The 24,018-nt window shown below is 48.7% G+C and overlaps 1 protein-coding gene across 1 annotated transcript in view; it reads left to right on the top strand.

The window, feature by feature from the left end:
* Positions 1-24,018, top strand: part of thsd7aa (thrombospondin, type I, domain containing 7Aa) — a gene marked incomplete at both ends in the record, with an annotated part of 111,281 nt that overhangs the window by 43,068 nt on the left and 44,195 nt on the right. Inside the window, 6 exons of the mRNA XM_079749399.1 lie at positions 1,262-2,044; positions 2,561-3,020; positions 7,173-7,421; positions 9,759-9,940; positions 15,235-15,390; positions 20,191-20,394. Of these exons, the coding sequence (XP_079605525.1) occupies positions 1,262-2,044; positions 2,561-3,020; positions 7,173-7,421; positions 9,759-9,940; positions 15,235-15,390; positions 20,191-20,394 (2,034 nt within the window). The remainder of the gene's footprint in view (positions 1-1,261; positions 2,045-2,560; positions 3,021-7,172; positions 7,422-9,758; positions 9,941-15,234; positions 15,391-20,190; positions 20,395-24,018) is intronic.

Genomic DNA, 24,018 nt, shown 5'->3' with positions numbered 1-24,018 from the left:
ACTGTTCTAATCTGAGATCCGGCAGTATATTCTTCCCTCCTTACTTGCATGCGATGACAGCCGAGCAGAAGGAGAAGGCTATATCTGCGACCACCGCTGTCTCTCATCTCCAGGCAGTTTCCCCTCCCCCCTCTCTATTGATCCCACATCGATCCCCCCCTCCCCTTCTGCTGACATTTCACTGCCCTGCTGTCGGCTCTTTGAGGAGCGGCCCAAGGAAGGCAAAGTGTTTCTTATCAGCTCACTGTTTAGGGAGGCTCAGAGTACTTCTAAGTTATAGAGGAACCCACTGTACAGGCAGGTGCCAATGCCCAGAAAAGGCCATTATATGATCAAGTTGTACCCTGAAGAGATGGGTCTCTTCCTACATTGGTCTTCCTTGTAAGGAGGGAGTGCACCAGTGGACTTGGGGATGTTTCCTGGAAAAGGGCATCTTCATCGCTTCCCAATTCAAGCTGTATTCTTCCGTTCATAGAGCTCTGTCAAATACTGCTAAAATATGAATGGACATGGTAATTCCCCCATAGATGTTAAATCTTACAATGCACTGCATTGCTGCAAATCTGAAACATCGATATAAATATATTATGCAAGATTTACATCATTACAAGCATGAGCTTGTATTGAACCATCTGGTTGCTTTCACATCATAAATACCTTATGCATAGTTTACGTTATACAAATACTTAAAAAACCCCGATTCTTTTGTATTGATTGAATTACCCGATGAAGTCGGGACAAGACCAAGTTGCCAGTAACAAAATGGATGCAGGATTGATTGCTTCCCCCAGCAGTGGCACCATCACATTGTCGGTGGCTAATGTAGTGCATGCTTTGTTCCTTACATCACCCTTACATCACCCCTGAACGTTTTTATGTTGTGGAGCCCATCGATTGAGTCAGAGTGCTCTGACTCTCTCCTGCCCCTCCATCTGCCACGTCCCGGCCAAATCTTTTAACGGCCGCCATTTAGCTAGACCTTTAATTGCATTCTCATCAATCACTGGGGAGGTTAAGTTCAAATGGAGAGATGATTTAACAGCCAGAGCACTAGTAATACCTGACCCTGAGTTCCTGTAGGCTGATACTGCTGTGCAGCGGGGATCATATGCATTACTGCTCTTGCTGTATTTCTCTTTTCTACTTCAATGAAAGTAGAGTGTAGCTGGCGACGCGCGACGTTCAAACATTGTGTGCATTGAGACCTCTGAATGGTTGCCCAATGCCAACCCACTCATGAGTTCCTTGTGTTCCCCTACAGGGCCGTGGGGCCGCTGCATGGGCAGCGAGTGTGGCCCGGGGGGCAGCCAGAGCCGGGCGGTGTGGTGCGCCCACTCGGAGGGCTGGACCACCCTGCACACCAACTGCGAGCACGCCACCCGGCCCCACAACCAGCAGGGCTGCTTCCGCGTGTGCGACTGGCACAAGGACATGTACGACTGGCAGCTGGGCGCCTGGAACCGCTGCCTGCCGGTGGCCATGCGCGGCAGCGCCGGCATGCAGCGCTACGCGGCGGCGGCGGCGGCGGCCGGCGTGTGCACCCGGGGCGAGGAGGGCCTCCAGACCCGCGAGGTGGCCTGCGTCCAGAAGGCCGACGCCGCGCCCGCCGAAGACGCCATCTGCGAGTACTTTGAGCCCAAGCCGCGGCTGGAGCAGGCCTGCCTCATCCCCTGCCCCCGGGACTGCGTGGTGTCCGAGTTCAGCGCCTGGACTTCCTGCTCCAAGACCTGCGGCACCGGCCTGCAGAACCGGATCCGCTGCGTGCTGGCGCCGCCGCTGTTTGGCGGCGCGACCTGCCCCAACCTGACCGAGTTCCAGACCTGCCAGCCGGGGCTCTGCGAGGGCGAGGAGAGCCTCTACAGTATCAAGCTGGGCCCCTGGGGCCCCTGTGGCGTCCCCTTGCCACGCCAGGCGAGACAGGCCCCCAGAGAGGTATCCAGGGAGGTGGAATCTCCAGACAGAGGAGAAGCTGATACACTAGACAGTGACGCACCGACTAGGGATGGAGGCACAGCAGGTAGAGAGACGCCCTCCAGAGAAGGGGGTACACCGGACAGAGCTGATCCATCCAGTGAAGGGGGCACACCAGACAGAACTAATCCATCCAGAGAAGGGGGTACACCAGACAGAGCCCATCCATCCAGGGAAGGGGGTACACCAGACGGAGATAAACCATCCAGAGAAGGGGGTGTACCAGGTAGAGAGACACTGCTCAGGGAAGCAGTTACATCAGGTAAAGAGAAACCGGCCAGGGAAAGGGGTGCGCCAGAAGGAGACAGACCGTCCAGAGAGAGGGAGACAGCGGTGAGAGAGAAACCCTCCAGGGAAGGGGATGCACCCGACAGAGGCAGTGACAAGCCATCCAGGGAGAGGGGCACACCAGGTAGAGAGAAACCGTCAAGAGAAGGGGGTACCCCGACTGGAGACAAACCCTCCAGTGAAAGGGGTACACCAGGTAGAGGCCGGGACAAACCGTCCCGAGACAAACCATCCAGGGACAGTGACGCACCCGGTAGAAGTGGTGACAAAATGCCAAGAGATGGGGAGGCACCAGCCCTAGACAGCCCTGCCAGTGAAGGGGATCCAGCAGACAAAACCAGAGACAACCCAATCAGGGAAGGGGAACCAGGGGACAGAAGCAGAGACAGCCCAGCCAGGGAAGGTAAAAAGGCAGCCAAAGGCAACGACAAACCAAACCGAGAGGTGGACAAGTTAGCCAGGGCCAATAGAAAACTAAGAAAGCTGATCAGGAAGCAGGAGAGGGCTTCCAGACAGGTGGACAGGCCCAAACGACAGAAGAAGGCCAAGAACAAGGAGAAGAGAGAGAAGATCAGGGAGAAGGCCCGCGAGCGGCTGCGCTCGGAGAAGGTTAAGGACCCGGAGACCCGGGAACTGCTCAAGAAGAAGCGCACCAAGAACCGGCAGAACCGGCCGGGGGGGAAGGGCTGGGACATCCAGATGGGGTACCGGACACGAGAAGTGATGTGTGTTCACAAGAGCGGGGACACCGAGGCACTGAGGTGAGGCCAAGTCATTTACTGAGCATTACAAGACGCGCCTCCCCAGCGTCCCCCCTAACCGCACTCGGTGAACGTCTCTGTGACAAAGGGATACCCATCTGCCCTGTGTGTGTGTATGTGTGTGTGTATGTGTGTGTATGTGTGGGTGAGTGTGTGTGTGTGTGTGTGTGTATGTGTCTGTGCGTGTGTGTGCATGTGTATGTGCGTTTGTGTGTGCCTGTGTGTATGTGTGTATGTGTGTGTGTCTGTACGTGTGTCTGTGTGTACGCCTGTTTGTCTGTGTGTGTGGGTGAGTGTGTGTGTGGGTGAGTGTGTGTGTGTGTATGTGTCTGTGTGTGTGCGTTTGTCTGTGTGTGTGCCTGTGTGTATGTGTGTATGTCTGTGTGTCTGTACGTGTGTCTGTGTGTACGCCTGTGTGTCTGTGTGTGAGTATGTGCGTGTGTGTGTGTGTGTGGGTGAGTGTGTGTGTGTGCATCACAGCATGAGTCCAGATCTGATTCTCATCATACATAATGTAGAGATGCGTTTCACTGATCTGTTTCTCCCAGCCCACCCAGCAGTTCACCAAAACCCAATCACTAGCAGCTGCTCTGAGTCAACCAAAAAGACACCTGATGTGATTCCTGATGCCCTTGGTAGTGGCTTCCATCTGTACTCTGATAACGTCCACATTACACAGAGCCCAAGAAATCTGTTTACCTGTGTACGTCTGCATGTATAATCATAGAAGAGTGAGAATTCTTGTGGTATTTACAATACCTATTTTCTCGTTATACCCTTTTCGTTATTAAGATAACATTCCTGGCTGGCAATAAAATATTTTTGAAGGAATGCAATATGCTTCCATAACTAAGTGGCGGCTTGTGGAAATGATGGTCTCCATTCAAAATATGAGTGTTATCAGTTATCATGGCTCTTCATCAATGCTGCATAGTTACTGTAGTAGTCACTACTGTGGAACAGTAGAAATAGAATGTAGAACTATATTAAGAAAAATGACTAAATCAACAAAAACAATTGGAACACCAAAGGGCTGTGACTTGAACTAATATATTAACCAATGGGAATTCAGTATATGTAGTGTAGCATATTTCCTCTGTCCAGTGCCTCAATGTGACATTAGACAGCTTTGAACATGAAGCAGCTCTAGCTGATGTGGACAGTAGGCCTGAGGTCCTTCTAGAGCAGTTTGTTGGGTCCTGGGTTCCCTGTTCCTACTTCTGGGAGAAATGAACTGGTAAAGGAACAGCAATTCCAACTAGCTCCCAGGAAATTGAAAGCAAAGGATAAAAATCAATAAAAATCCCTACCTGCTTGCCCCTAATGAGATGAGCAGCTGAACGTGGAAACAATGTGTTTTAATTGGTGTGTCAATGTTCCCCTGACTCGGAAATTAGCTGTAGTGTGGTCGCCCTGGCAACCAACGAAGATCCAGTTAATGAAATTAATGCAAAGCCTCGTCTATCACATCATAGGTCAAGGGTCCACCTGGCTGTCTGATCGTGTGAGCATAAGAACATCTCTGCTCACCTATCTCTCTGCTATACACTATAAAGTAGGTCAAATAAAGAGATAGAGCAGAGATATGCGTAAGTGGATCCATGCCTTCAGATCCGGTGCACGCTCATGTGTCTGCGTGTTTTAATTGAAAGGGGCCAACCCTTCCTGGTTGTTCCGTGAAGGGGCAGGCCCAAGTCCTGTTGTTGGGAGATGAATGTGCTCATTCTGTCTGCCGCTGCCTTGGTGGCTTTAATGGGGGCCAGCGAGCACAGCATCAGCTCAGACCGTACAGCACAGAGAGGGGGCAGGAGGGTTCCAGAGGAGGGATGGAATGCGTGGGATTAGTGGTGAGGAGTAGTGGGTTGTGTGCGTGTGTGCGCGCGCGCGTGTGTGTGTGTGTGTGCATGTATGTGCATGTGTTTGTGTGCGTGTGCGTGTGTGCGTGTGCGTGTGTGTGCGTGAGCGTGTGCGTTTGTGTGTGTCTGTTTTTGTGTGTGTGTGCATGTGAGTGTGCAGAGAATGCCAAAAGGGTTAGGCTTTGCTCTGCACATGAGCATTTTTTGTTAAACGTGCAGAGGATTTTAACCACTTTGAGGATAGTTGTTGTAGATAGTAGCTAATAGTGAGGCTCATTTTAGAGCTTACAGCCCGCAAGCGAGCGCTCAGGTCTTTAACCGCCCTAAATGTGGGAGTTTATATGCAGCATTTGTGTATGACTCAAGCTACAAATGAATAAAACATTGCCAAATTCAGACATGCATTCATGCATACATACATACATACATACATACATACATACATACATACATGCATACACACATACATACATACATACATACAGTACATACATACATACATACATACATACATACATACATACATACATGCATACACGCATACATGCATACACACATACAGTACATACATACATACATACATACATACATACATACATACATACATACATACATACATACATACATACATACATACAGGCATTCATACATACATACATACATACATACAAACATACATACATTATTAAATGCATAAATACATTTATACATACATACTTACATACATACATTAATACATAAATACATTAATGCATACATCCATTCATATATACAAACATACATATACACATTAATATATGTATATATATATATATATATATATATGTATATATATATAATAAACATATATACATACATTAATACACACAAACATTCATAATTTACATATTTATATATGTATGCATACATATATACATTTATATATATACATATATATTTGTACATAAATAAATATATTATACAGCAATAGCAGGGTTGCAATCCTGCAAAATGAGTATAAGCTAGAGAGAAGGCAGAAAGAAAGATACAAAAATCCAGAGTAACTTAAAGGTAACTACTGGTGATGATCCTCGTATGTCGTGTTTTCAGGCATTCCTCCAAATACATTTAGCCTGTGTGCACCCTCGCCACGAATGTCAGATAACTATCGTTAAGGGATGTTTTAGTGAGGCCCAGCGCGAGGGTTTCATCATCGGGCCAGTGTTACGCGTCAGACACCAGCCTTTGATGGAGATATCTGAGGCTGTATGTTGTGTGAGCAGCACAGAGCCTCAAACACACCACGGCCTGTTAAAGACACCCCTGTTGGAATGTTACACACACACACGCACATGGCAACACACACAAAGAATGGTCCCATTGATGACATTGGCGATGACATCGTTGTCAATTACATAATCCATGAACATCAGGGATAATGATGTCATGTGACATCGTTCTCTATGCTGGGAGAAAGCAAGCTCAACCTCTTTAGAGTTGGTTTGCCTGCAGCAACCAAAGATTTGCCTCAGGGAATGTAAACTCGGCAATGATATCAAATGCAATAAACAGAAAAAGTACTTCAAACGGAATGTTGGACTATTTCAGTTTGTCGCAGAGTGACAGCAGGAGCCGAGCCCCTCGTAGGATGCGTTGGATTCTCTGCCTTAAGCGTTTGATTTAGTCAGTTAAAATCTGTGTCGAGTGAAAGATGCCAACTGGATGAATTGGATTGGTGACTCACGGCATCCATTGTCCAAGTCAATAATGGATGGATGCGCTTGCTCTTCTCTTTGCAAAACAGTCAAATGTGCATGCTGTCAAACTGTTTGTGTTTGTAAATGCAGCTTCATGTGCATTTAGGCCCAAAGCACAATGTTCAAATCTGTAGGGCGGCACAAAAAAGAAGAACTATCATATGGTTCAAAAGCAGTAAGCCACTGCTTTGGCTTATTGCTGTATGTTCTGCAGGACTCTATATATATACTCTGTAGAAGGCTATTTTGGAAACCTTTATTGTGTGTCTGTCCTGACAAGGCCCTGCGCTTTGGGCTTTAGACCAGACACTTGTTTGGTCCACTGAAACCTAATGTCATCTGATTACAATGTGTGTTTAATAATCACAATCCTAATAATCATACATTTGATTTATTTGGCTTCTTTCAGGACAGTCATGGTCACGTCACATTATACAAAAAAGTGGAGTGTGGTTGGAGCATGGGGGGGCCCCAGCCAGCCCCCCCTGGGTCCTGGCGGTCCCGGTCTGACGCTCTGCTTCCTCCCCCCCCCCCCCCCCCCCCCCCCCCCATCCCCACAGCCTGTGCTCCCAGGAGGGGCTCCCGGTGACCTACCAGGCCTGCGTGGTGACCCGGGACTGCGAGGTGGGCGGCTGGTCCGAGTGGTCCGCCTGCTCCACGCGCTGCTACGAGCCCAACGGGCCCCGGGGCCAGCGCACGCGGGGCCGGCGTGTCACCCAGTTCACGGTGGGGCCCGGCGGCGCGGCGTGCCCGGAGCTGGAGGAGACGGAGGCCTGCAGCCCGGAGGACGGGGCCCCGCCCTGCACTGTGTGAGTGACACGCGCACCGCCCAATGGCCACGGCTCTCCCTCCTTGACGCTCATATGCCCCACGCTGACACACTGACGTTCTATTTAGTTTGATTTGTATTTATTTGTTTATTAAGACATACATCTTGTTCCATGTGAAATAAGCTAAGCTAACAACCTAAACAAACCAACCTAATTTGGAGTACTGCTGAAGCAAAAGGGAGTGGAATTAACAAAACAGATAACAATGTGGACAATATACTGCATGAATTGCACGTTGCATGCAGTCACCAAATATTGAATTGTAATCTCACTGCTGTGTCAAGGACAACAAAACCACAACGCAACCATCCGACGCTAGTAGCATTAAAGGCCATGTGATGCAACCCATCTCTGTTCTGCCAAAGAGATTTCCAGCCTTCAAATTAATTTAGAATATTGCTTAAGAATGATAATTGATTCATTAACTGTTCAAAGGATGACCAACTATCCTGCCATATTCTGGCAAAAACACATCCGCCACAAATTAAGATTAAAAACAGATCAAAGCTAATGGGGAGATTCCTTGTGTTTCCACTGCTTTCCCTTGGTTGATTGTAATTAATTCTCTATGATGTTACCGGTGTGGCCTTTAATGGGACTTTCTGCATGCTAATTAACACAGTTATAATGTATTTATTTATTCATCTTTGATATGAATGCAGTGTATGATATGCCGACCAGGCAGTGCTTATTTCTTGTCTGTTACAACTGAACATTCCTCCCTTGACCCATAATGCATTGCAATATATCTAGTTTTGTCTACTGAAGCTGCCTGCTCTTTGAGAGGGAGAGAGAGAGAGAGAGAGCGAGAGAGAGAGAGAGAGAAAGAGAGAGAGCGAGAGAGAGAGAGAGAGGCGTGACCCTTGTGGCGGTCGCCCAGTGGTCTATATTGAAGGGTCCCACTGCGAAGGGAGAGATGCCCATCTGGCCTCAAAAGACCTCAGACGCAATGGTCTCCCAAGGGCCCCGTTGGCCTCCAGTCATCCTATAGCGAGAGGGAGAAGAGGAAAGATAGAGAGCTCACTCATAAATATGGAACTCCTTTCATTGATGACCTCAAACGGATTCCATTATACCCTCAGACAAAAGTGGGCTTTACCATTCCAGACCTTTCCCCATCTCCCACCACTGAAGCCTCCCTCCTATCTTCTGCTGCCCCTTCTCAAAGCAGCTGATACAATACCATGCATGAATAGTCACAGGCGATCAACAATGCTCTGCTCGCACTTGTAATCATTGCTGCTTGCAGGAGCCTCAGAAGGGGACTGTGGATGAACGCTGATGCCTGTGGCTTTTTAGTGCTTTGTGTGTGTTTGTTGTAAACAGCAATCTAAGGTCAATAGCATGAAGAGGTCCTTTAAAGAACACTTAAGAAAAGCCTGCCATCCATCCGGCGCTGACAAACGCCTGCTAATTCCACAGAGCGGCTGGGAGGACAGCTGGTTTCTGGATGACTGAGTGGCTTCATGATGCAGTTTTATTGTTGGCCCTGGTTAAATTGGAGGGCTGTGAGTGAGGGTCCCTCTGTTGAGGATTCATATATCGATAATATTTTGGGGAATAATTCATATTTGATCTTGTGTGATAATGTCATAAATAAAGATGAATGTCCAACACCAGTGCTCGCTTTGTTGGATAACAGCACAGGAAACAGTATTGATAATGTTTCATGTATTGGACTAACATGGACGAGGGCAACCAAATATGTGCATTTCGGACACTTATGCATTTCGGAAATTATGACATTTACATCCTCATAAGTGACTAAAAGTATTAATAAAGATCCATTATGACGAAGACAATTTTAATAATCTCTTTATTTTCTGCACTTCTTCTTGTTCTAGCCATCAACGTAATTCAAAATACAACCAATATTATAACAGAACATAGCTTGGCATTCAAACCCAATACAACAACATGATAGATACACAACATATATTAATCGTATTTAGGAACAAAATGGGTACACATTAAAAGGCCTACATTCAATTAGTGACGATAATAAAAGCAGAAGCTTCTTATGATTCCTGTTTGGCGTGTTTCGCCATACCTTTAAAACACTCACATCGATGCTTTTTGGACCAAAGCGGGCCACACACTGTACAAAGGTTTATATATATAGGTCCTATTCTAGTCCCACATGCTCCCTCTACCTACGGCCATGATGGTGTGATCATGTTCCACCTATTGCCTTCAGCTCTGCTCCGCTATCGGAGGCCTCTGGTCTGGAGTGTGTGTGTGTGTGTGTGTGTGTGTGTGTGTGTGTGTGTGTGTGTGCGCGTGTTGACCGTGCGGCGTGTCCTCTGTGTGCAACAGGTACAGCTGGAAGGCCACCGAGTGGACCGAGTGCAGGGTGGACACGCTGCTCAGCCAGCAGGACCGTCGCCGCGCCAACCAGACGGGCCTGTGCGGAGGGGGCCTGCAGGGCCGCGAGGCGTACTGCGTGCAGGCCGCCGCCGACACGCCCTCCAACCTCAGCGCACTCCGGGGCAGAGAAGGTGAACACTTCCCAGCATGCAACTGCACACACACACACACACACACACACACACACACACACACGGACATGCACGCATGCGTGCACACAGGCCCGCTCGCATGCGTGCACGCAGGCAGGCACTTATGAACGCGTACGCACACACACACACACACGACACACAAACACACTTTCAATTTTTTGGCTGGCTCTTAGCCCAGGCCAACCTTTGAGAAGACTCAGTAGGCAGTCAAAGCACTATTTTAACATTTGCAGTATATTTTTACATGCTGAAATACTGTTTGAATGGTAGCGTACGCGTTGGCTTGCATATTTAGCGTACAGTACACTACAAACACCTCCCTTCACCCTATGTGTTAGAATATTGAGAGGACAGTACACTACAAACAACACACTTCATTATATGAGAAGTGCAGCTGGTGTACAACCAGAGCTGAACATATGTATATGCATACATGCAGGCACACACAGACACACACAGACACACACACACACACACACACACACACACACACCTTTTAGTTAAGGGCAAACCTGAAGCTTCTATTCAAGTGGAACAAAAACAATTAAAACCACCCAGAGTAGCTCCTGGTGTTAACACAAAGCTCTTGATAATGCAAAACGCGAGTGTTTTCATCTGCATGCCACTGCGGCTAATGCCACCACGCAACAGAGACGCCCTTTGAAAGGCGGGGGTTGTGTCACCTATGCGGCGGTGTGAGGTGGGGCGGGGGGGATACCGGTACATGTGAAGTCGCTCTGATAATCCAATCATCTGCTCGGGATCCAAAATGGTCTCCAGGCCAGCGTTGTCTCTGCTGCTCGGTCGCTCTGCCTCCACAGCACCAAACCGCCCTGGGTAGGAGAGGGGGTGGAGGGAGAACATTGAACAGCAAACTAAACCGCACCGATATGCTGGTGGGATGGGGAGGGGGAAACAGAGCATAACAGAGCAGACCGTCGTTGGCGAGCGAGCCGGGAGGGCTTTGAACTCCGTCAGCGACCTGACCTCTGGGGGTGAAGAGGGTCACCCTGACCTCTCGGGGTGGAAGCCTGAGCTCTGGGGTTGTGGCATGACCTCTGTGGTGGAGGCATGACCTCTAGGGTGGAGGCCTGATCTCTGGGGGGGGGGGGGGGGTATGACCTCACAGGGTGGAGGCCTGACCTCTGGGGCGGAGGCTAGCTGAGAGGTGGTGCCTGGTGGTGGCAGGAGTATGTGCAATAATCCTTTACCGTTTCCACGCTAAATCCTGGTCCATCTGCTTTTTGGGGGGGGGGGGGGGAACGGCAGTCCTGGAAACACCGGAAGAGCTGGGGACGTTCTTCTCCTCCACCTGCTGCATGGGACCCTCTCACAGAGGTGTCATTGTAGGAAAACACAGCTGCCACTCGTAACACTAATTATAACGATGGCTCTGCTTGTTTTATGCAGCAGGGCTGCATGTGGCAGTCTACATTATGTGAGTCTGCCTCCCGTTCCCTGGAACGTTAAGGGAGCAGACACGTATTTAGTGGAATGAGCGACACCTGTGCCCTCCGTAACACCTCTGGGGAAAGGCTCTGCTGAATATTTTAAGTTGATTAAAGGTATCATATGCCCTGCTGCATTGAAATATCTGAAAACTTCTAGAACTAAGTTCTACATTTTGTTGGGTCGTGTTCTTAGATGAACTAAATTATTCCAGCAATGTTGAATCCCAGATAAATCCGTAGTTGTATCCGTGGTAGCGGTCCGTCACAGTTGGTGGCGTGTCAGTGGCGTCTTCGGCCCTTTACCCCTAACCTACACGGGTAAACACGCCCAAACACTCTTCCAGTAGAGACCTTGTTTATTGATGTGATATTTCAATATTGATCTAGACTACTACCATGCCCTCCTTTAGCAGATGGCTCACGCCAGCCTGGACGGGTGCAGTGTGTCTCCCACGCAAAGTCTTTAACTGGCGGGTAAATAAATAAATAAACGAATGGGAGGACAAGACACCCCCGCGACCGATAGTGTTTCCAATACAGTAACACATTTTTTAGAATGGTAAAATGCTATTTTTTGTAGCCCTGCATGAGACACATGAATGGCTCTCTCCCCTCATCACACTGAGCCGCAGAAAGGGGGGGGGGGGTGATGGCAGTGTCAGGGAGGCGAGTAGGACGGGGCGTAGAGCAGAATACAGAACAGAGACTCTGTGGTGGGCCACTGCCCAGCCCGCTGCAGGGCTGATCCTCGTACCGCCTGCTAACTGCATCCTTGATACTCTTTAGAACACAGTGTGACTCTTGGCGCTGGATACAGTGTGAGGGAGCAGGAAGAGAAGTCCATATATAGAGATAGATATAATATATGTCCATATTTATTATGTGCGCAAGGTTTTCATGCATACTAACATTTCTCTTTGATTTTCCAATAATCGATGGGGCTAGCAGTACGGCAAAGGGATATCTTCTAAGTGTTCAGCTGTTCATGAAGTGTATCTGCACCATCTGCCTCACTGAGTCACAATGAACTGCATAACTCATGTGTGATTCCCAAGGAGGGCTTTGTTCCAGCGGGGAAGAGAACACACTTAAAACATTCAATAAACATGATTTATAATATCTATCCAAAGCTTAATGATTTACATTCCTGTACATGTGAGACATGACGAATAGCTCCTTGCTAAAAAATTTAAATAAATAGGGACGAAAACTCTTGAATGGGCCGCATTGAGTCTGATGGGTGGCAGCAGGGTGCCGTCTGCCGGAGCCTGTCAAGGTTGGCACCGTCCAGTGAAAGTGAGCTAATGTGGAGCGATGAGCCACCGGGCCGTCGTGGGCAGGAGGGGACTCTGCAGTTTGGTGTAAGCTGATGTAATCTCCTCATTTGCTTTCAATGATGATCAGGAAATCCCTCATCTCGACTGAGCCGCTCAAGCTTTGAAGCTCCGGTAGGCCATATCTCCGAAGTCACATGCCACTTTATATCCAATTCCTAATGTTCCTCCACTCATTCCATTATCTTATTTAATTAGCCTCTCATATTATACCCCAGCAGCCGCATGGGTTCCATCTTAGTAATAGATGCTGGCTGGGCTAGCCCCCTCCGGCTAGCGTTGAGGACCAAGATGTCCGCCAGGTGAATAAAGCACAGTGTACACTGTGCTTTATTCACCTGGCGGACATCTTGGAGTGTGGATTTCGGTTGATATTTTTAGGGTGACCCAAAAAAGGAAAATAGTCATAGAATTATAATGGAGCTAGGCACATGGGGGGTAATTGAAACTGGGCTAAATTATTTTGATTGCTTCCGAAAGGACTGGATAATATTTTTGGCAATGAAAATTTAAAAACATTATTTGTGTGTCCACCATGGCCATGTGCTTGAGGCCTATGCTGAAACATGAGAGCCATTCGAGTTAATACCCCACGTTCTCGGTTTTCCCTCGACACCAGCCTTAGCGTCAAGCTGCCTCTAATATTGTCTGTTGTTGTTTTGCCTTGGTTCTTGGCGGAGAACAACAGATTTGGCCCCCCACCACCACCACCCAAAAAAATACACAAAATAACCGTTTCTTAACCCTTAATTGCATTAAGACGTTGTTTACCAGGTGTTAGCCACACGGCTAGCCGCAGCCGCCCACTGCTACAATTAGCGCGGCGCCCCGCGGCGCAGCGACACGCTACACGCTGTCCAACAGCTGTGCTCCACAGCCCCGCCCCTCCCAGCGGGGCGCGTCAGGGGGCTATTGGTTACCATGGTGATAGGTGTAGCAGCGTTGAGAGTGAGTCGGTGAGCGGACGTGGCGTTCTGTCTGTCTGTCGCCCCCCCCCCCCGTCTAGACCATCTGGCGGAGCGGCCGCGCAGACACCAGCACCTGAGCAAGGTCACCCTGCAAGGAGCCCTTCATTAATCAGCCTTTTGTTACCTGCATGGCGGCCAATCAGAGGGGAGGGAGGGGGGAGGGAGACGTTTTGACGTTTTGGTTTGCCGGCCAATATCAAACAAGAGGGAGCTTTTTTTTTTCTAATTAAAGGCAGGCTGGGCAATTTATTTTAGGAACATCTTTTCACTCGTGATATTTGTTGAAATGTGTTGCACAAAAAAGCTAACAAACCCGTCTCTGTGGCGGTCGCAGGGCGTTAATAAGCCTGTCCAATCATCTCTTTGGGCTTGATGGCTTTCTACCTGTCTCCCTGCCTGTCTCCCTGCCTGTCTCCCTGCCTGCCCGGGTGCCTCCCTGCACTCTGCCTGTGCCCTCATTACGAGAGTGACGTTTCCCCTTTACACATTTATAGACATTCCTATCTTGTCTATTTACAATAGAGTCTCCTTCCACCTCCTGCTCCTCCCAATCATAACAACAGGAGGAGTAGAGGCAGCAGACTCTTTAAAGGCACTATTTAAAAGGCCACACCTTTGGCCCTGAAGAGGAAGCAATTTGCATGTGAATGAAGTGGCCTCCTGCTGCTGCAGCGAGGGGGGGGGGGGGGGGGGGGGGATTCAGCAAAGTGTTGACCTTGCAATAGTCGCCTCCAAGCTAGCCCAGCCTCTGCATGGCAGGACTGCAGCAGCACCAGAGAGGGGTAACCCACCGCGGTGAAGGGGGAGGCAGGGAGCAGCCCGCTCAAAGAGAAGCCTTTAATATTCCACAGTTAGTCTGGCTGGAGAACGGAGCCCGCGTGTGTTTGGACTTCATGAGTATTAATCAAAAGGCTCTGTTCGCAGGGAAACATGCAAATGGCCTGAAGGCAGCCATAATATTGTGACACATAATTAAGATTCCGGCTGCTGTGTGGAAAGGCGATGGGTTCATGCATATTCTGTCAAAGTCAAGATGAAGGTTAAGATGTGCCTCAGTCGCAGCCCCCTCTTCGCGTCATGAGGGCGAAGAGAACGTCTCGATCTACTGGGAGAACGGTGACTCAACACTGCTGGGGTTTGATAACTGCTGGGGTCGGATTGGATGGAATGCACGCATGGCATTGTTGGAAGAATCTTTGGATCAACCAGGGGGCCACTCTATTATCCCTCAAATAAGACCTGATGAATTTTTGCAATCAAACCAAACATGTGTTTGCACTGTTCTTATGTGTTCTGTCTGTATGTAGTGTACTGCGTTGGGGTTGTCAATTTAATGTAATGTCTCTGAGGCGAGCCCTGAAGCAGGTTTCCGGCCCTGCTTGGACAATAAAGTGGTATTCTACCATGCTCCACATGTTGTTCTCAACAGGAGCCCCGATGGGACCACTTGCTCCGAGTTCCAGGACCAGATCAATCAATGACGCGCCTGTGTGTGTGTGTGTGTGTGTGTGTGTCCACAGCCCTGCGCCCCGTAGACAGTGAGCTGTGTCTGGGGAACCCCCCCAACACCACCCAGCTGTGCCAGATCGCCTGCCCCGTGGAGTGTGAGGTGTCGGCCTGGGGCGCCTGGGGGCCCTGCACCTTCGAGAACTGTCAGGACCAGACAGCCAAGAAAGGTACGCGTGCCGCATGCTGGGCTCCGCTCTGCTCAGCGCCCCGGCCTCACCTCTGCCACCGGCGGCAAAGGGGGGAGTGTTTCACAGAACCAGATGTCCTTCGAATGCGGGAGGAAAATCGCCAGAAAACTCTGAGTGATCGACAAGTAGCACGGGTGAGGTCCAACCTTGGTTTGTGTTTGCACCACCTTGGTTTGAGGCGGTGGATGCACAGGAGAAGGCGGAGCGCATCAGCGGAACCTCAGAGGAACGCGGGCGTCTCTCTTACGCACGCAGGGATGAAAAAAAACGCCAGAGTATTCTAGTTCTAATCCTGATGGTTTGGTCCGGATCAAACAAAAACAGATTCTTTTTTCATTTGGCCCTGAATAAATCTCTAACGACGTTTTCCGTGTTCAATAAATATTCAAACAAATTAACATAATAAAAGGAAAGCAATCAATTAATTCATGTCCAACCGAACTAGAGCACATTCCTATTTCTAATCTCTGGACTACACAAACATCAACAACAGAGCAGCAGCAGCCTGGCGTCCCCCCTCTAAAGAGGGGTTGGGCAGTGCCCTGGCGCTGGACACGGGCCCCGCCAGGGGACAGAGGCAGTGATTAGTGGACGCACTCCCAGCGCCGCGCGTCCTTCCACACGTCTCTGTCAGCGGCGGGGGCGACAACCGACGGGCCCCGAATGGTGTTGACACGCGCGCCGGCTCAGGGGCCCCTAATTAACCGGCCGCCCGCGTCCGCCTGACTAATGCATATTGGCTTTCCTTAATGAAGCACCGCCCAACGCAGAGGACGTCGGGAGAGTCCCCCCCCATGCATCTTAATGACAAGACCCCGCCCTCCTCCACACTCACTCCCCCCCGCCCCCGTCTCGCTCTGCCACGCTCTCATCTAGCGCCGGTGCGGCGGCGGTTCTGTGATGGTATGCAAGATGGGCTCTCTTATACAAGAGTGTGCACACACACACACACACACACATATGCATACATACCATGAACACATACGTACGCGTGAACGCGCTTAGACTTCACCGTGCACACACGCACACACCCGCACACGCACACATACGCACACACACACACACACACACACACACACACACACATGCACGCACACACACACACATATGCATACATACCTTGAACACATACGTACGCGTGAACGCGCTTAGACTTCACCGTGCACACACGCACACACCCGCACACGCACACATACGCACACACACACACACACACACACATGCACGCACACACACACACATATGCATACATACCATGAACACATACGTACGCGTGAACGCGCTTAGACTTCACCGTGCACACACGCACACACCCGCACACGCACACATACGCACACACACACACACACACACACACACACACACATGCACGCACACACACACACATATGCATACATACCATGAACACATACGTACGCGTGAACGCGCTTAGACTTCACCGTGCACACACGCACACACCCGCACACGCACACATACGCACACACACACACACACACACACACACACATATGCACGCACACACACACACATATGCATACATACCATGAACACATACGTATGCGTGAACGCGCTTAGACTTCACCGTGCACACACGCACACACCCGCACACGCACACATACGCACACACACACACACACACACACACACACACACATGCACGCACACACACACACATATGCATACATACCATGAACACATACGTACACGTGAACGCGCTTAGACTTCACCGTGCACACACGCACACACCCGCACACGCACACATACGCACACACACACACACACACACACACATGCACGCACACACACACACATATGCATACATACCATGAACACATACGTACGCGTGAACGCACTTAGACTTCACCGTGCACACACGCACACACCCGCACACGCACACATACGCACACACACACACACACACACACACACACACACACACATGCACGCACCCACACACACACACACAAATGCATGCATGCCATGCACACATACATACTCATGAACGCACTTAGACTCGACTGTGCAAACAGCAGTGCCCAAGCACTGAGACAGGCACATGCGCTGAAACACACTCCTAGTGAGCACAGTCCTAGCCTCCTCGCCCTCATTATAATGCAGGGAGATGTGGACTCAAATGTTTCCACTTGTCACCAGATATTCTATGTGTTGCCGACATTGAGCGGTGGAACGAGATCGTTCTTCTGGTGATCCTACTGTAGCTATGACCACCGCTCCACCACAAATAGTGTTAAGTGTTACACACACACACAAACGCAGACACACACACGCAGACACACACACGCAGACACACACACGCATACACACAGAGACACAGACGCACACACACACACACACACACACACACACACACACACGACTCTGACTCAACTGTAAACAATGCTCCTGAATGGGATTCTATTTTTGCCCAGCTCACCCCAAGGGTGTTCGCCACTGTTGCCAATGCCTTTTCTGTGCACATGTTCTGCACAGAAAAAAACAAAGTAATTATATCAAAGGGCCCGAGGCTCCGAGGGAGGGGGGGGGGGGGGGGGGGGTGATCTCTGGACCATCTTGTGGCGAGGGCCTGGTCTTGTGATGTCCGACAGGAAGTGAGTGATCCCTGATTAAATTGAATTCCCTGCTCCCCTGGTCTCATCTCCCGTCGGCCACAGCCCTCCGGTCCATCAGTCATCACGCAGGAGCCGGAGTTGGGCTTGACACCGACGGACTGATTCAATAAAAGCCTGTTGCTTTTGAGGGGGAGAGGACATTCAGGGTGAGACTCCCATGTTCGTACGACGTCCAGCAGTGATGGGTCTAATCAGCCTGGGCGGTCGGTGGGTGTGAGATGGGTCGTTAGGCAGGTTTTGAGGTTGGAGTCGTTGCTGGGGTTCAAGAGCGTTGGTCCCTCCACTTCCTGTGGAAACCTTAGCGAGCCTACTGGTCATTTCAGAGCACTTACACGGATACAGTGGTGTGTGTTTCCCCGGGCCGCGGCTCTGTGTAGTGCTAGTCACCACGGGTAGACGCCAGCGTAGTGCGCTAGAAACAGAACATGATCCACTGTGTCCAGCGGTCACTTCCTGTCCTTTCCCTCAGCGTACGCACTGAGGGGTCTGTCAGGAGCGGCGGCGTATTAAAGTGAGCCTCAAACGGACGCGGCGACCTCCAGCCGTCACAGCCACACCACCTTTACTTTGGCTCGTGTACAGGGGGGATGTGTGCGGAGGAAGACGATTGTTCAGTTCACCACAAGAACATGAGACAGGGGATGCGGTCGTTATCCGTCCACCGTTATCGTTACCCTTAGCAATCGCAATCATCAAGCCACGTGTCGCACAGAGAGCGCGTCACAGCGGGCTTTACAGTAGTCATGGCAACAGTGACACCAGCGGTACATAACATAGAAACATATATCGAATACACATCAAACACTGCAAGGAAAAAGAGAGCATGAATAAATCCGTGATATGACGACAAGAACAATATGAACGCTGAACCAGGTAATTTGAACTGATCCAGGGGCGAAACGTCGGAGAGTACGCCAGCCGTGATACGTGCTAGTCGTTCCACTCGCTCCAGGGCCAACCCGCCACTAATGCCAATATCTTATCTTCATTGAATCACATTACATTTTATTTGTGAGTGGTGAACTGAAATAAAGCAAATTGGAATACATGGTTAAGAAGGCATAGATTGACAGACAATAGCTTAATCTCAAACTGCATTCATCAGTCACACATCAGTGAGGATCATAACCTTCAGTCAGCATGTCAGGTTAGCACTGTTGGCAAGTCTTTTCTATTTGGGGGCTCACACAAGGAAAGGCCGACATTGTTTAATCAGGCCACCCTAGGAGATAAGGTAGGATATGCCATTAAATATGACAACAATGACATTAACCTTTTTATGTTATCAAGCCGTTCTCAAGCTATACTCTGCAGGCAATGCATATAAGACACAAGAACCCACAGTATTTGCTGAATATATTGTACAATTTGAGACATATTCCTTTCAGAGACATGTCATATATTTGGTCAACTTGATAGTGTATATAATATAAACGGACAGAACACACACAGAACAGACAGTTATATTTAACATTGGTGCTGTGAGTGCAGCACCAATCAGCTCTGTGCTTCTGTCTGGGTTTGGGTGGGGTTCTGCAGACCTCCATCTTGCCTCTATTTGATCAGGCGGTGCTGTTTTTGGTTGGGGTTCTGAGGACAGAGACTCTTCCTCTCCCTGGGCACTCCTTTGGTCCTAGTAGCTGTTCTTCCAGGGTTGGGATGGATCCGCCAGAGGAGCTTGTCTCTCCGAGTAAAATGTTTTGACTAAAAAAAAGGAAGTAAGCAAGGCACGATAGACGCATTGTTCTATCCGTTTAGACATTGATTTTTTATCTGCGTGGGATGATTATTAGATGCTCCTCATTTGTAAATCTTTAGCCTGCCCAACCCTGGCTCCAGATGCTGCTTATGTAGATAAGCAGCATCTTAAGCAGCCTGTAGTCAAATAATAAACCATCAATACTACCGGCCAATCCGCTGCCAGATTCTCATTTAAAGGTTTTTAAATGTCTTAAAAACAGCCTAGCTTATAGCTAAGTGGATGTGCCAAGGTACTTTTCCAATATTTTGTGTGTTTTAGTTATTACTTATTTCATTGTCTTAATATTACCTGTATTTTCCTATTATCGCACTGAAGCCCTTTGTATATGAAATAAATCAAAGTTGCGTTACTATATTGAACATGTCTCCTTGCTCTGTGACCCGACAGGGTTCAAGCTGAGGAAGAGGAGGATAACCAATGAGCCGACTGGAGGCACGGGAAACTGCCCCCATCTGGTGGAGGCCATCCCCTGTGAGGAGCCCAGCTGTTACGATTGGCTGCTGGTGAAGCTGGAGGCGTGTCTTCCTGACAACGACAAGGAGTGTGGCCCAGGAACCCAGATCCCGCAGGTCCAGTGTGTCAACAGTGATGGTGAGTACAGCACCTGGAGGGAGAGGGACAGGGGACCACACACACACACATGCTCGCACGTGTGTGTGTGTGTGTGTGTGTGTGTGTGTGTGTGTGTGTGTGTGTGTCTGAATATAGTAATTTGAGGACATTTTTTCAACCATAGCAGAGTAGCTGCTAATGAGGTCTCAAGGGAGAGTGTGTTGTGTGTGTGTGAGTGTGTTTGTGTGATTGGATGTGTTCGTGTGTGTGTGTGTGCATATGCGTGTGTGTTTGTGTACGTGTGTATGTCGTGATGAGATTCATGTTCCTTCTCATCAGCTCCCATATTATACTCATCATCAAGGTCTCCATTCACACACACACACACACACACACACACACACACCACACACACACACACACACACACACACACCCTGCTGTCACCAGAGTGGTGATTACCTGCTGCAGGCTCCCTCTCAACATTCCATTCGTGAACAGCGCCAGATACTGTGCCACTCTGCTCTCTCACTCTCACTCTCTCACACACCTCATCACTATCAAACCACCTCACTCTTCATCACTATCACACACAACTCATCACTATCACATACACCTCAATCTTCATCCCTACCATGCACAACTCAATCTTCATCACTGTCACATACACCTCATCACTATCACACACACCTCACTCTTCATCACTATCAGACACACCTCATCACTATCACACCACCTCACCCCTCATCACTATCAGACACACCTCATCACTATCACACACACCTCACCCCTCATCACTATCACACACACCTCACCCCTCATCACTATCACACACACCTCACCCCTCATCACTATCACACATACCTCACTCCTCATCACTATCACACATACCTCACTCCTCATCACTATCACACACACCTCATCACTATCACACCACCTCACCCCTCATCACTATCATGCACACCTCATCACTATCACACACACCTCACCCCTCATCACTATCACACATACCTCACCCCTCATCACTATCACACATACCTCACTCCACATCACTATCACACATACCTCACTTCTCATCACTATCAATTACACCTCACACTTCATTGGCAGCTGGGACCATGGTGGCCATGTGACCATGATCAGGGCTTTTTTGTCTCAGATCATCTTGTTCAGAACACACACACACACACACACACACACACACACACACACACACACACACACACCCACACCCACACACACACACACACACACACACACACTTGAAGGTGAATAGTCATTTTCTATCAAATTGACTTTTCTTTACAGCGCTAATAGACTCTGTTCTCACCTTCCTGCCACAACTCCCTCTCTGCCAAAAATAAATCAAACTCCCCCGGATCATTAATCAAGCTTGTAAAAGAACCAGCCCCTCCGACATAAACCTCCCCACCCTTGGGGTGATAGAGAGAGCCCCATACGAACGTGAATGACAGTGGCTGATGGGGTTATGGGACGTTGGGGCACACTGCTGGTTTATAGCCTGAGGCGTGTCCTGTTGTGGGGGCTCTCTGTTTGCTATTGAAGGGGTTTAATAAAGCCGTCTTTGTGCAACGTGAGCACATGTCTCTTTGGAGAAACCAGTCCAAGGTACAGTTGGACGCTTCAATCAGTCTTTGCTTGTTTTGCTGAAGCCTGCCTACAGACGATGTTCAGTCAGTGCTGATGGACAATCAAGACACCTGAATCTAGACTAATCCTTTTTGATCTATTTAGTAACAGCATTTTTTTAAACGTTTTAAAAGAATAACGTGGACTCTTGAGGACAGGATGGTTGACTGTTAATTCTACATTTAGTTTTACTTTCAATGGGCATGCTAAATTGAGAGCAGTATATCTTTAACCTGGTGAGGCCATCCAGTTCCTCATGTTAGCTATGCAGCATTGATTTCTTCGTATGGGCGCGGCCTTGCATTGTTGAAAAAACTCAAGCCAATTACATTAAACAACGAAGTGACACTCGCAAGACTGTGTTTTCATTTTTCTCGAGGTCCTTGATCCTGCGAAATAGGGTTGGAAAGAAAGCCCAAACATAGTCTGTCATAGTTTCTGATGAGCGTTTAACATCGTTATTTGGTTAATTTCGGATTTTGATGCCCAGTATAGTGATGGGGATTTAAGTCTTTGTATCATCATTTGCAAAAATGTATTCACCAGCAATTCTTTTTTAAGCCTAACACATTTAGGGGCCCCAGGCCAAGCTTTTTCTTCAGGGTTTTTTATTTTCATACCCCGCCAGTGCACGTGAGGCTGCCAACACTCCACAAACCTTGGACTGAGATTTGACAGAAGTGGGCTGAATGCTGCACATTTTTTCGGGTCGCCACCACACGTAGAAGACACTTATTGAATCATTTTTGTACCTGAAGTTACGAAACAAGGCTATTTAAAGCCATTTCCCCATTTTCCTAACCACCAGAGGGTTCAATTTGAACAGTGTGGGCAGGTTGCTCCAGGAAGTCTCCTGCATTACACCAAATACATGTTCTAACCACAGCAGGTGACGTTAGGGTGCTTCATTGAGCAAAGCTTTTAATCAATTGATAATAGCTGCATGCATTTGCAAGGTCATCTTCAGTAAGCAGAATAAGGCAGGTCACATAACATCAAGACAATTGAATCAAGACAATAGCAAAACCTGGCTACAGGTGCTATTTAAATGTCTGCATGAATCTATACTGTTCTGTTTAGGTTATCCACTCTCATCTTAAAATTGGAATGTGATACGCAATAAAAGGAGTGCATCTTGAGAAATGTAAATAGTCTGTAAACTCCACTGTTTCCTACAACAGATAGGGACCATGGTAAAAGGATACCTGATTGTGGTTGGTTAATCAGAGGTATTTACTGGCTGGAGGCCAGGTGCGATTAAAATGAATGTGGCCAACCTTACTTTACAATTTGTTATTATTATTGAAGCATTGAAAATGATTGCAGGTTTGTTAGAGAGAAGGAGGCGACAGCGGCTGCTTGTTTTGTTGATCAGTAGAACAGAAGTGAACCGTGAAGTGTATGTGATGGCGTAAGGCAAAGTTTAAAAATACTGATAAATATCCAGAAAGCAGATGTATACATGCAACCACTAGATGTTAGAAAATCTATGGAGTTTATTAGCGTCACCATCACCACCATGTGTAAGTACAGTTATTGCTCTCCTGACATGTTGCCTCCGGGGCTGGAAGCCAAAGCCTTTTCCAGGGCTTCTTGTTGTGATTGACGCCTCCTAGTCATCGCTTCCTTCTCCTGATTTCTCTTTAGCTTATCTCTTAGGGATTCTGCATGGCTGCCGTGACTCACAATCATGGCCAGTCTTGCAGTGCGCCAACCGATGCAACTTCCCTTTACGGATTTTGATAACCTTTTATCCAATGCATCCAGCAGGATGAGAGTAAGGCTGTCTTCATACAGAGTCTGCTCCTGTCTGTCAGCTGGGACGGGAATACCCCCATGGGTCTGAAACACTGTCTCCAGACATTTCCCCAGATCAACCACCTTCTCGCCTGTATTTTGTTGGACTCCACTGACCCTGGGCCAGTCCCTAGTGAGGGGGAACGCCTCTCCGGCCCGACCGCAGAGCCCCTCTACCAGGACGCGGTATGCAGATCCTTGGTCCCAATCGAACATC

This window comes from Pollachius pollachius (genome assembly GCF_949987615.1).
Source record: "Pollachius pollachius genome assembly, chromosome: 13".
In the NCBI taxonomy this organism is placed as follows: domain Eukaryota; kingdom Metazoa; phylum Chordata; class Actinopteri; order Gadiformes; family Gadidae; genus Pollachius; species Pollachius pollachius.
The sequence above is the reverse complement of the archived record's forward strand: the minus strand, read 5'-3'. Positions and strand labels throughout refer to the sequence as shown.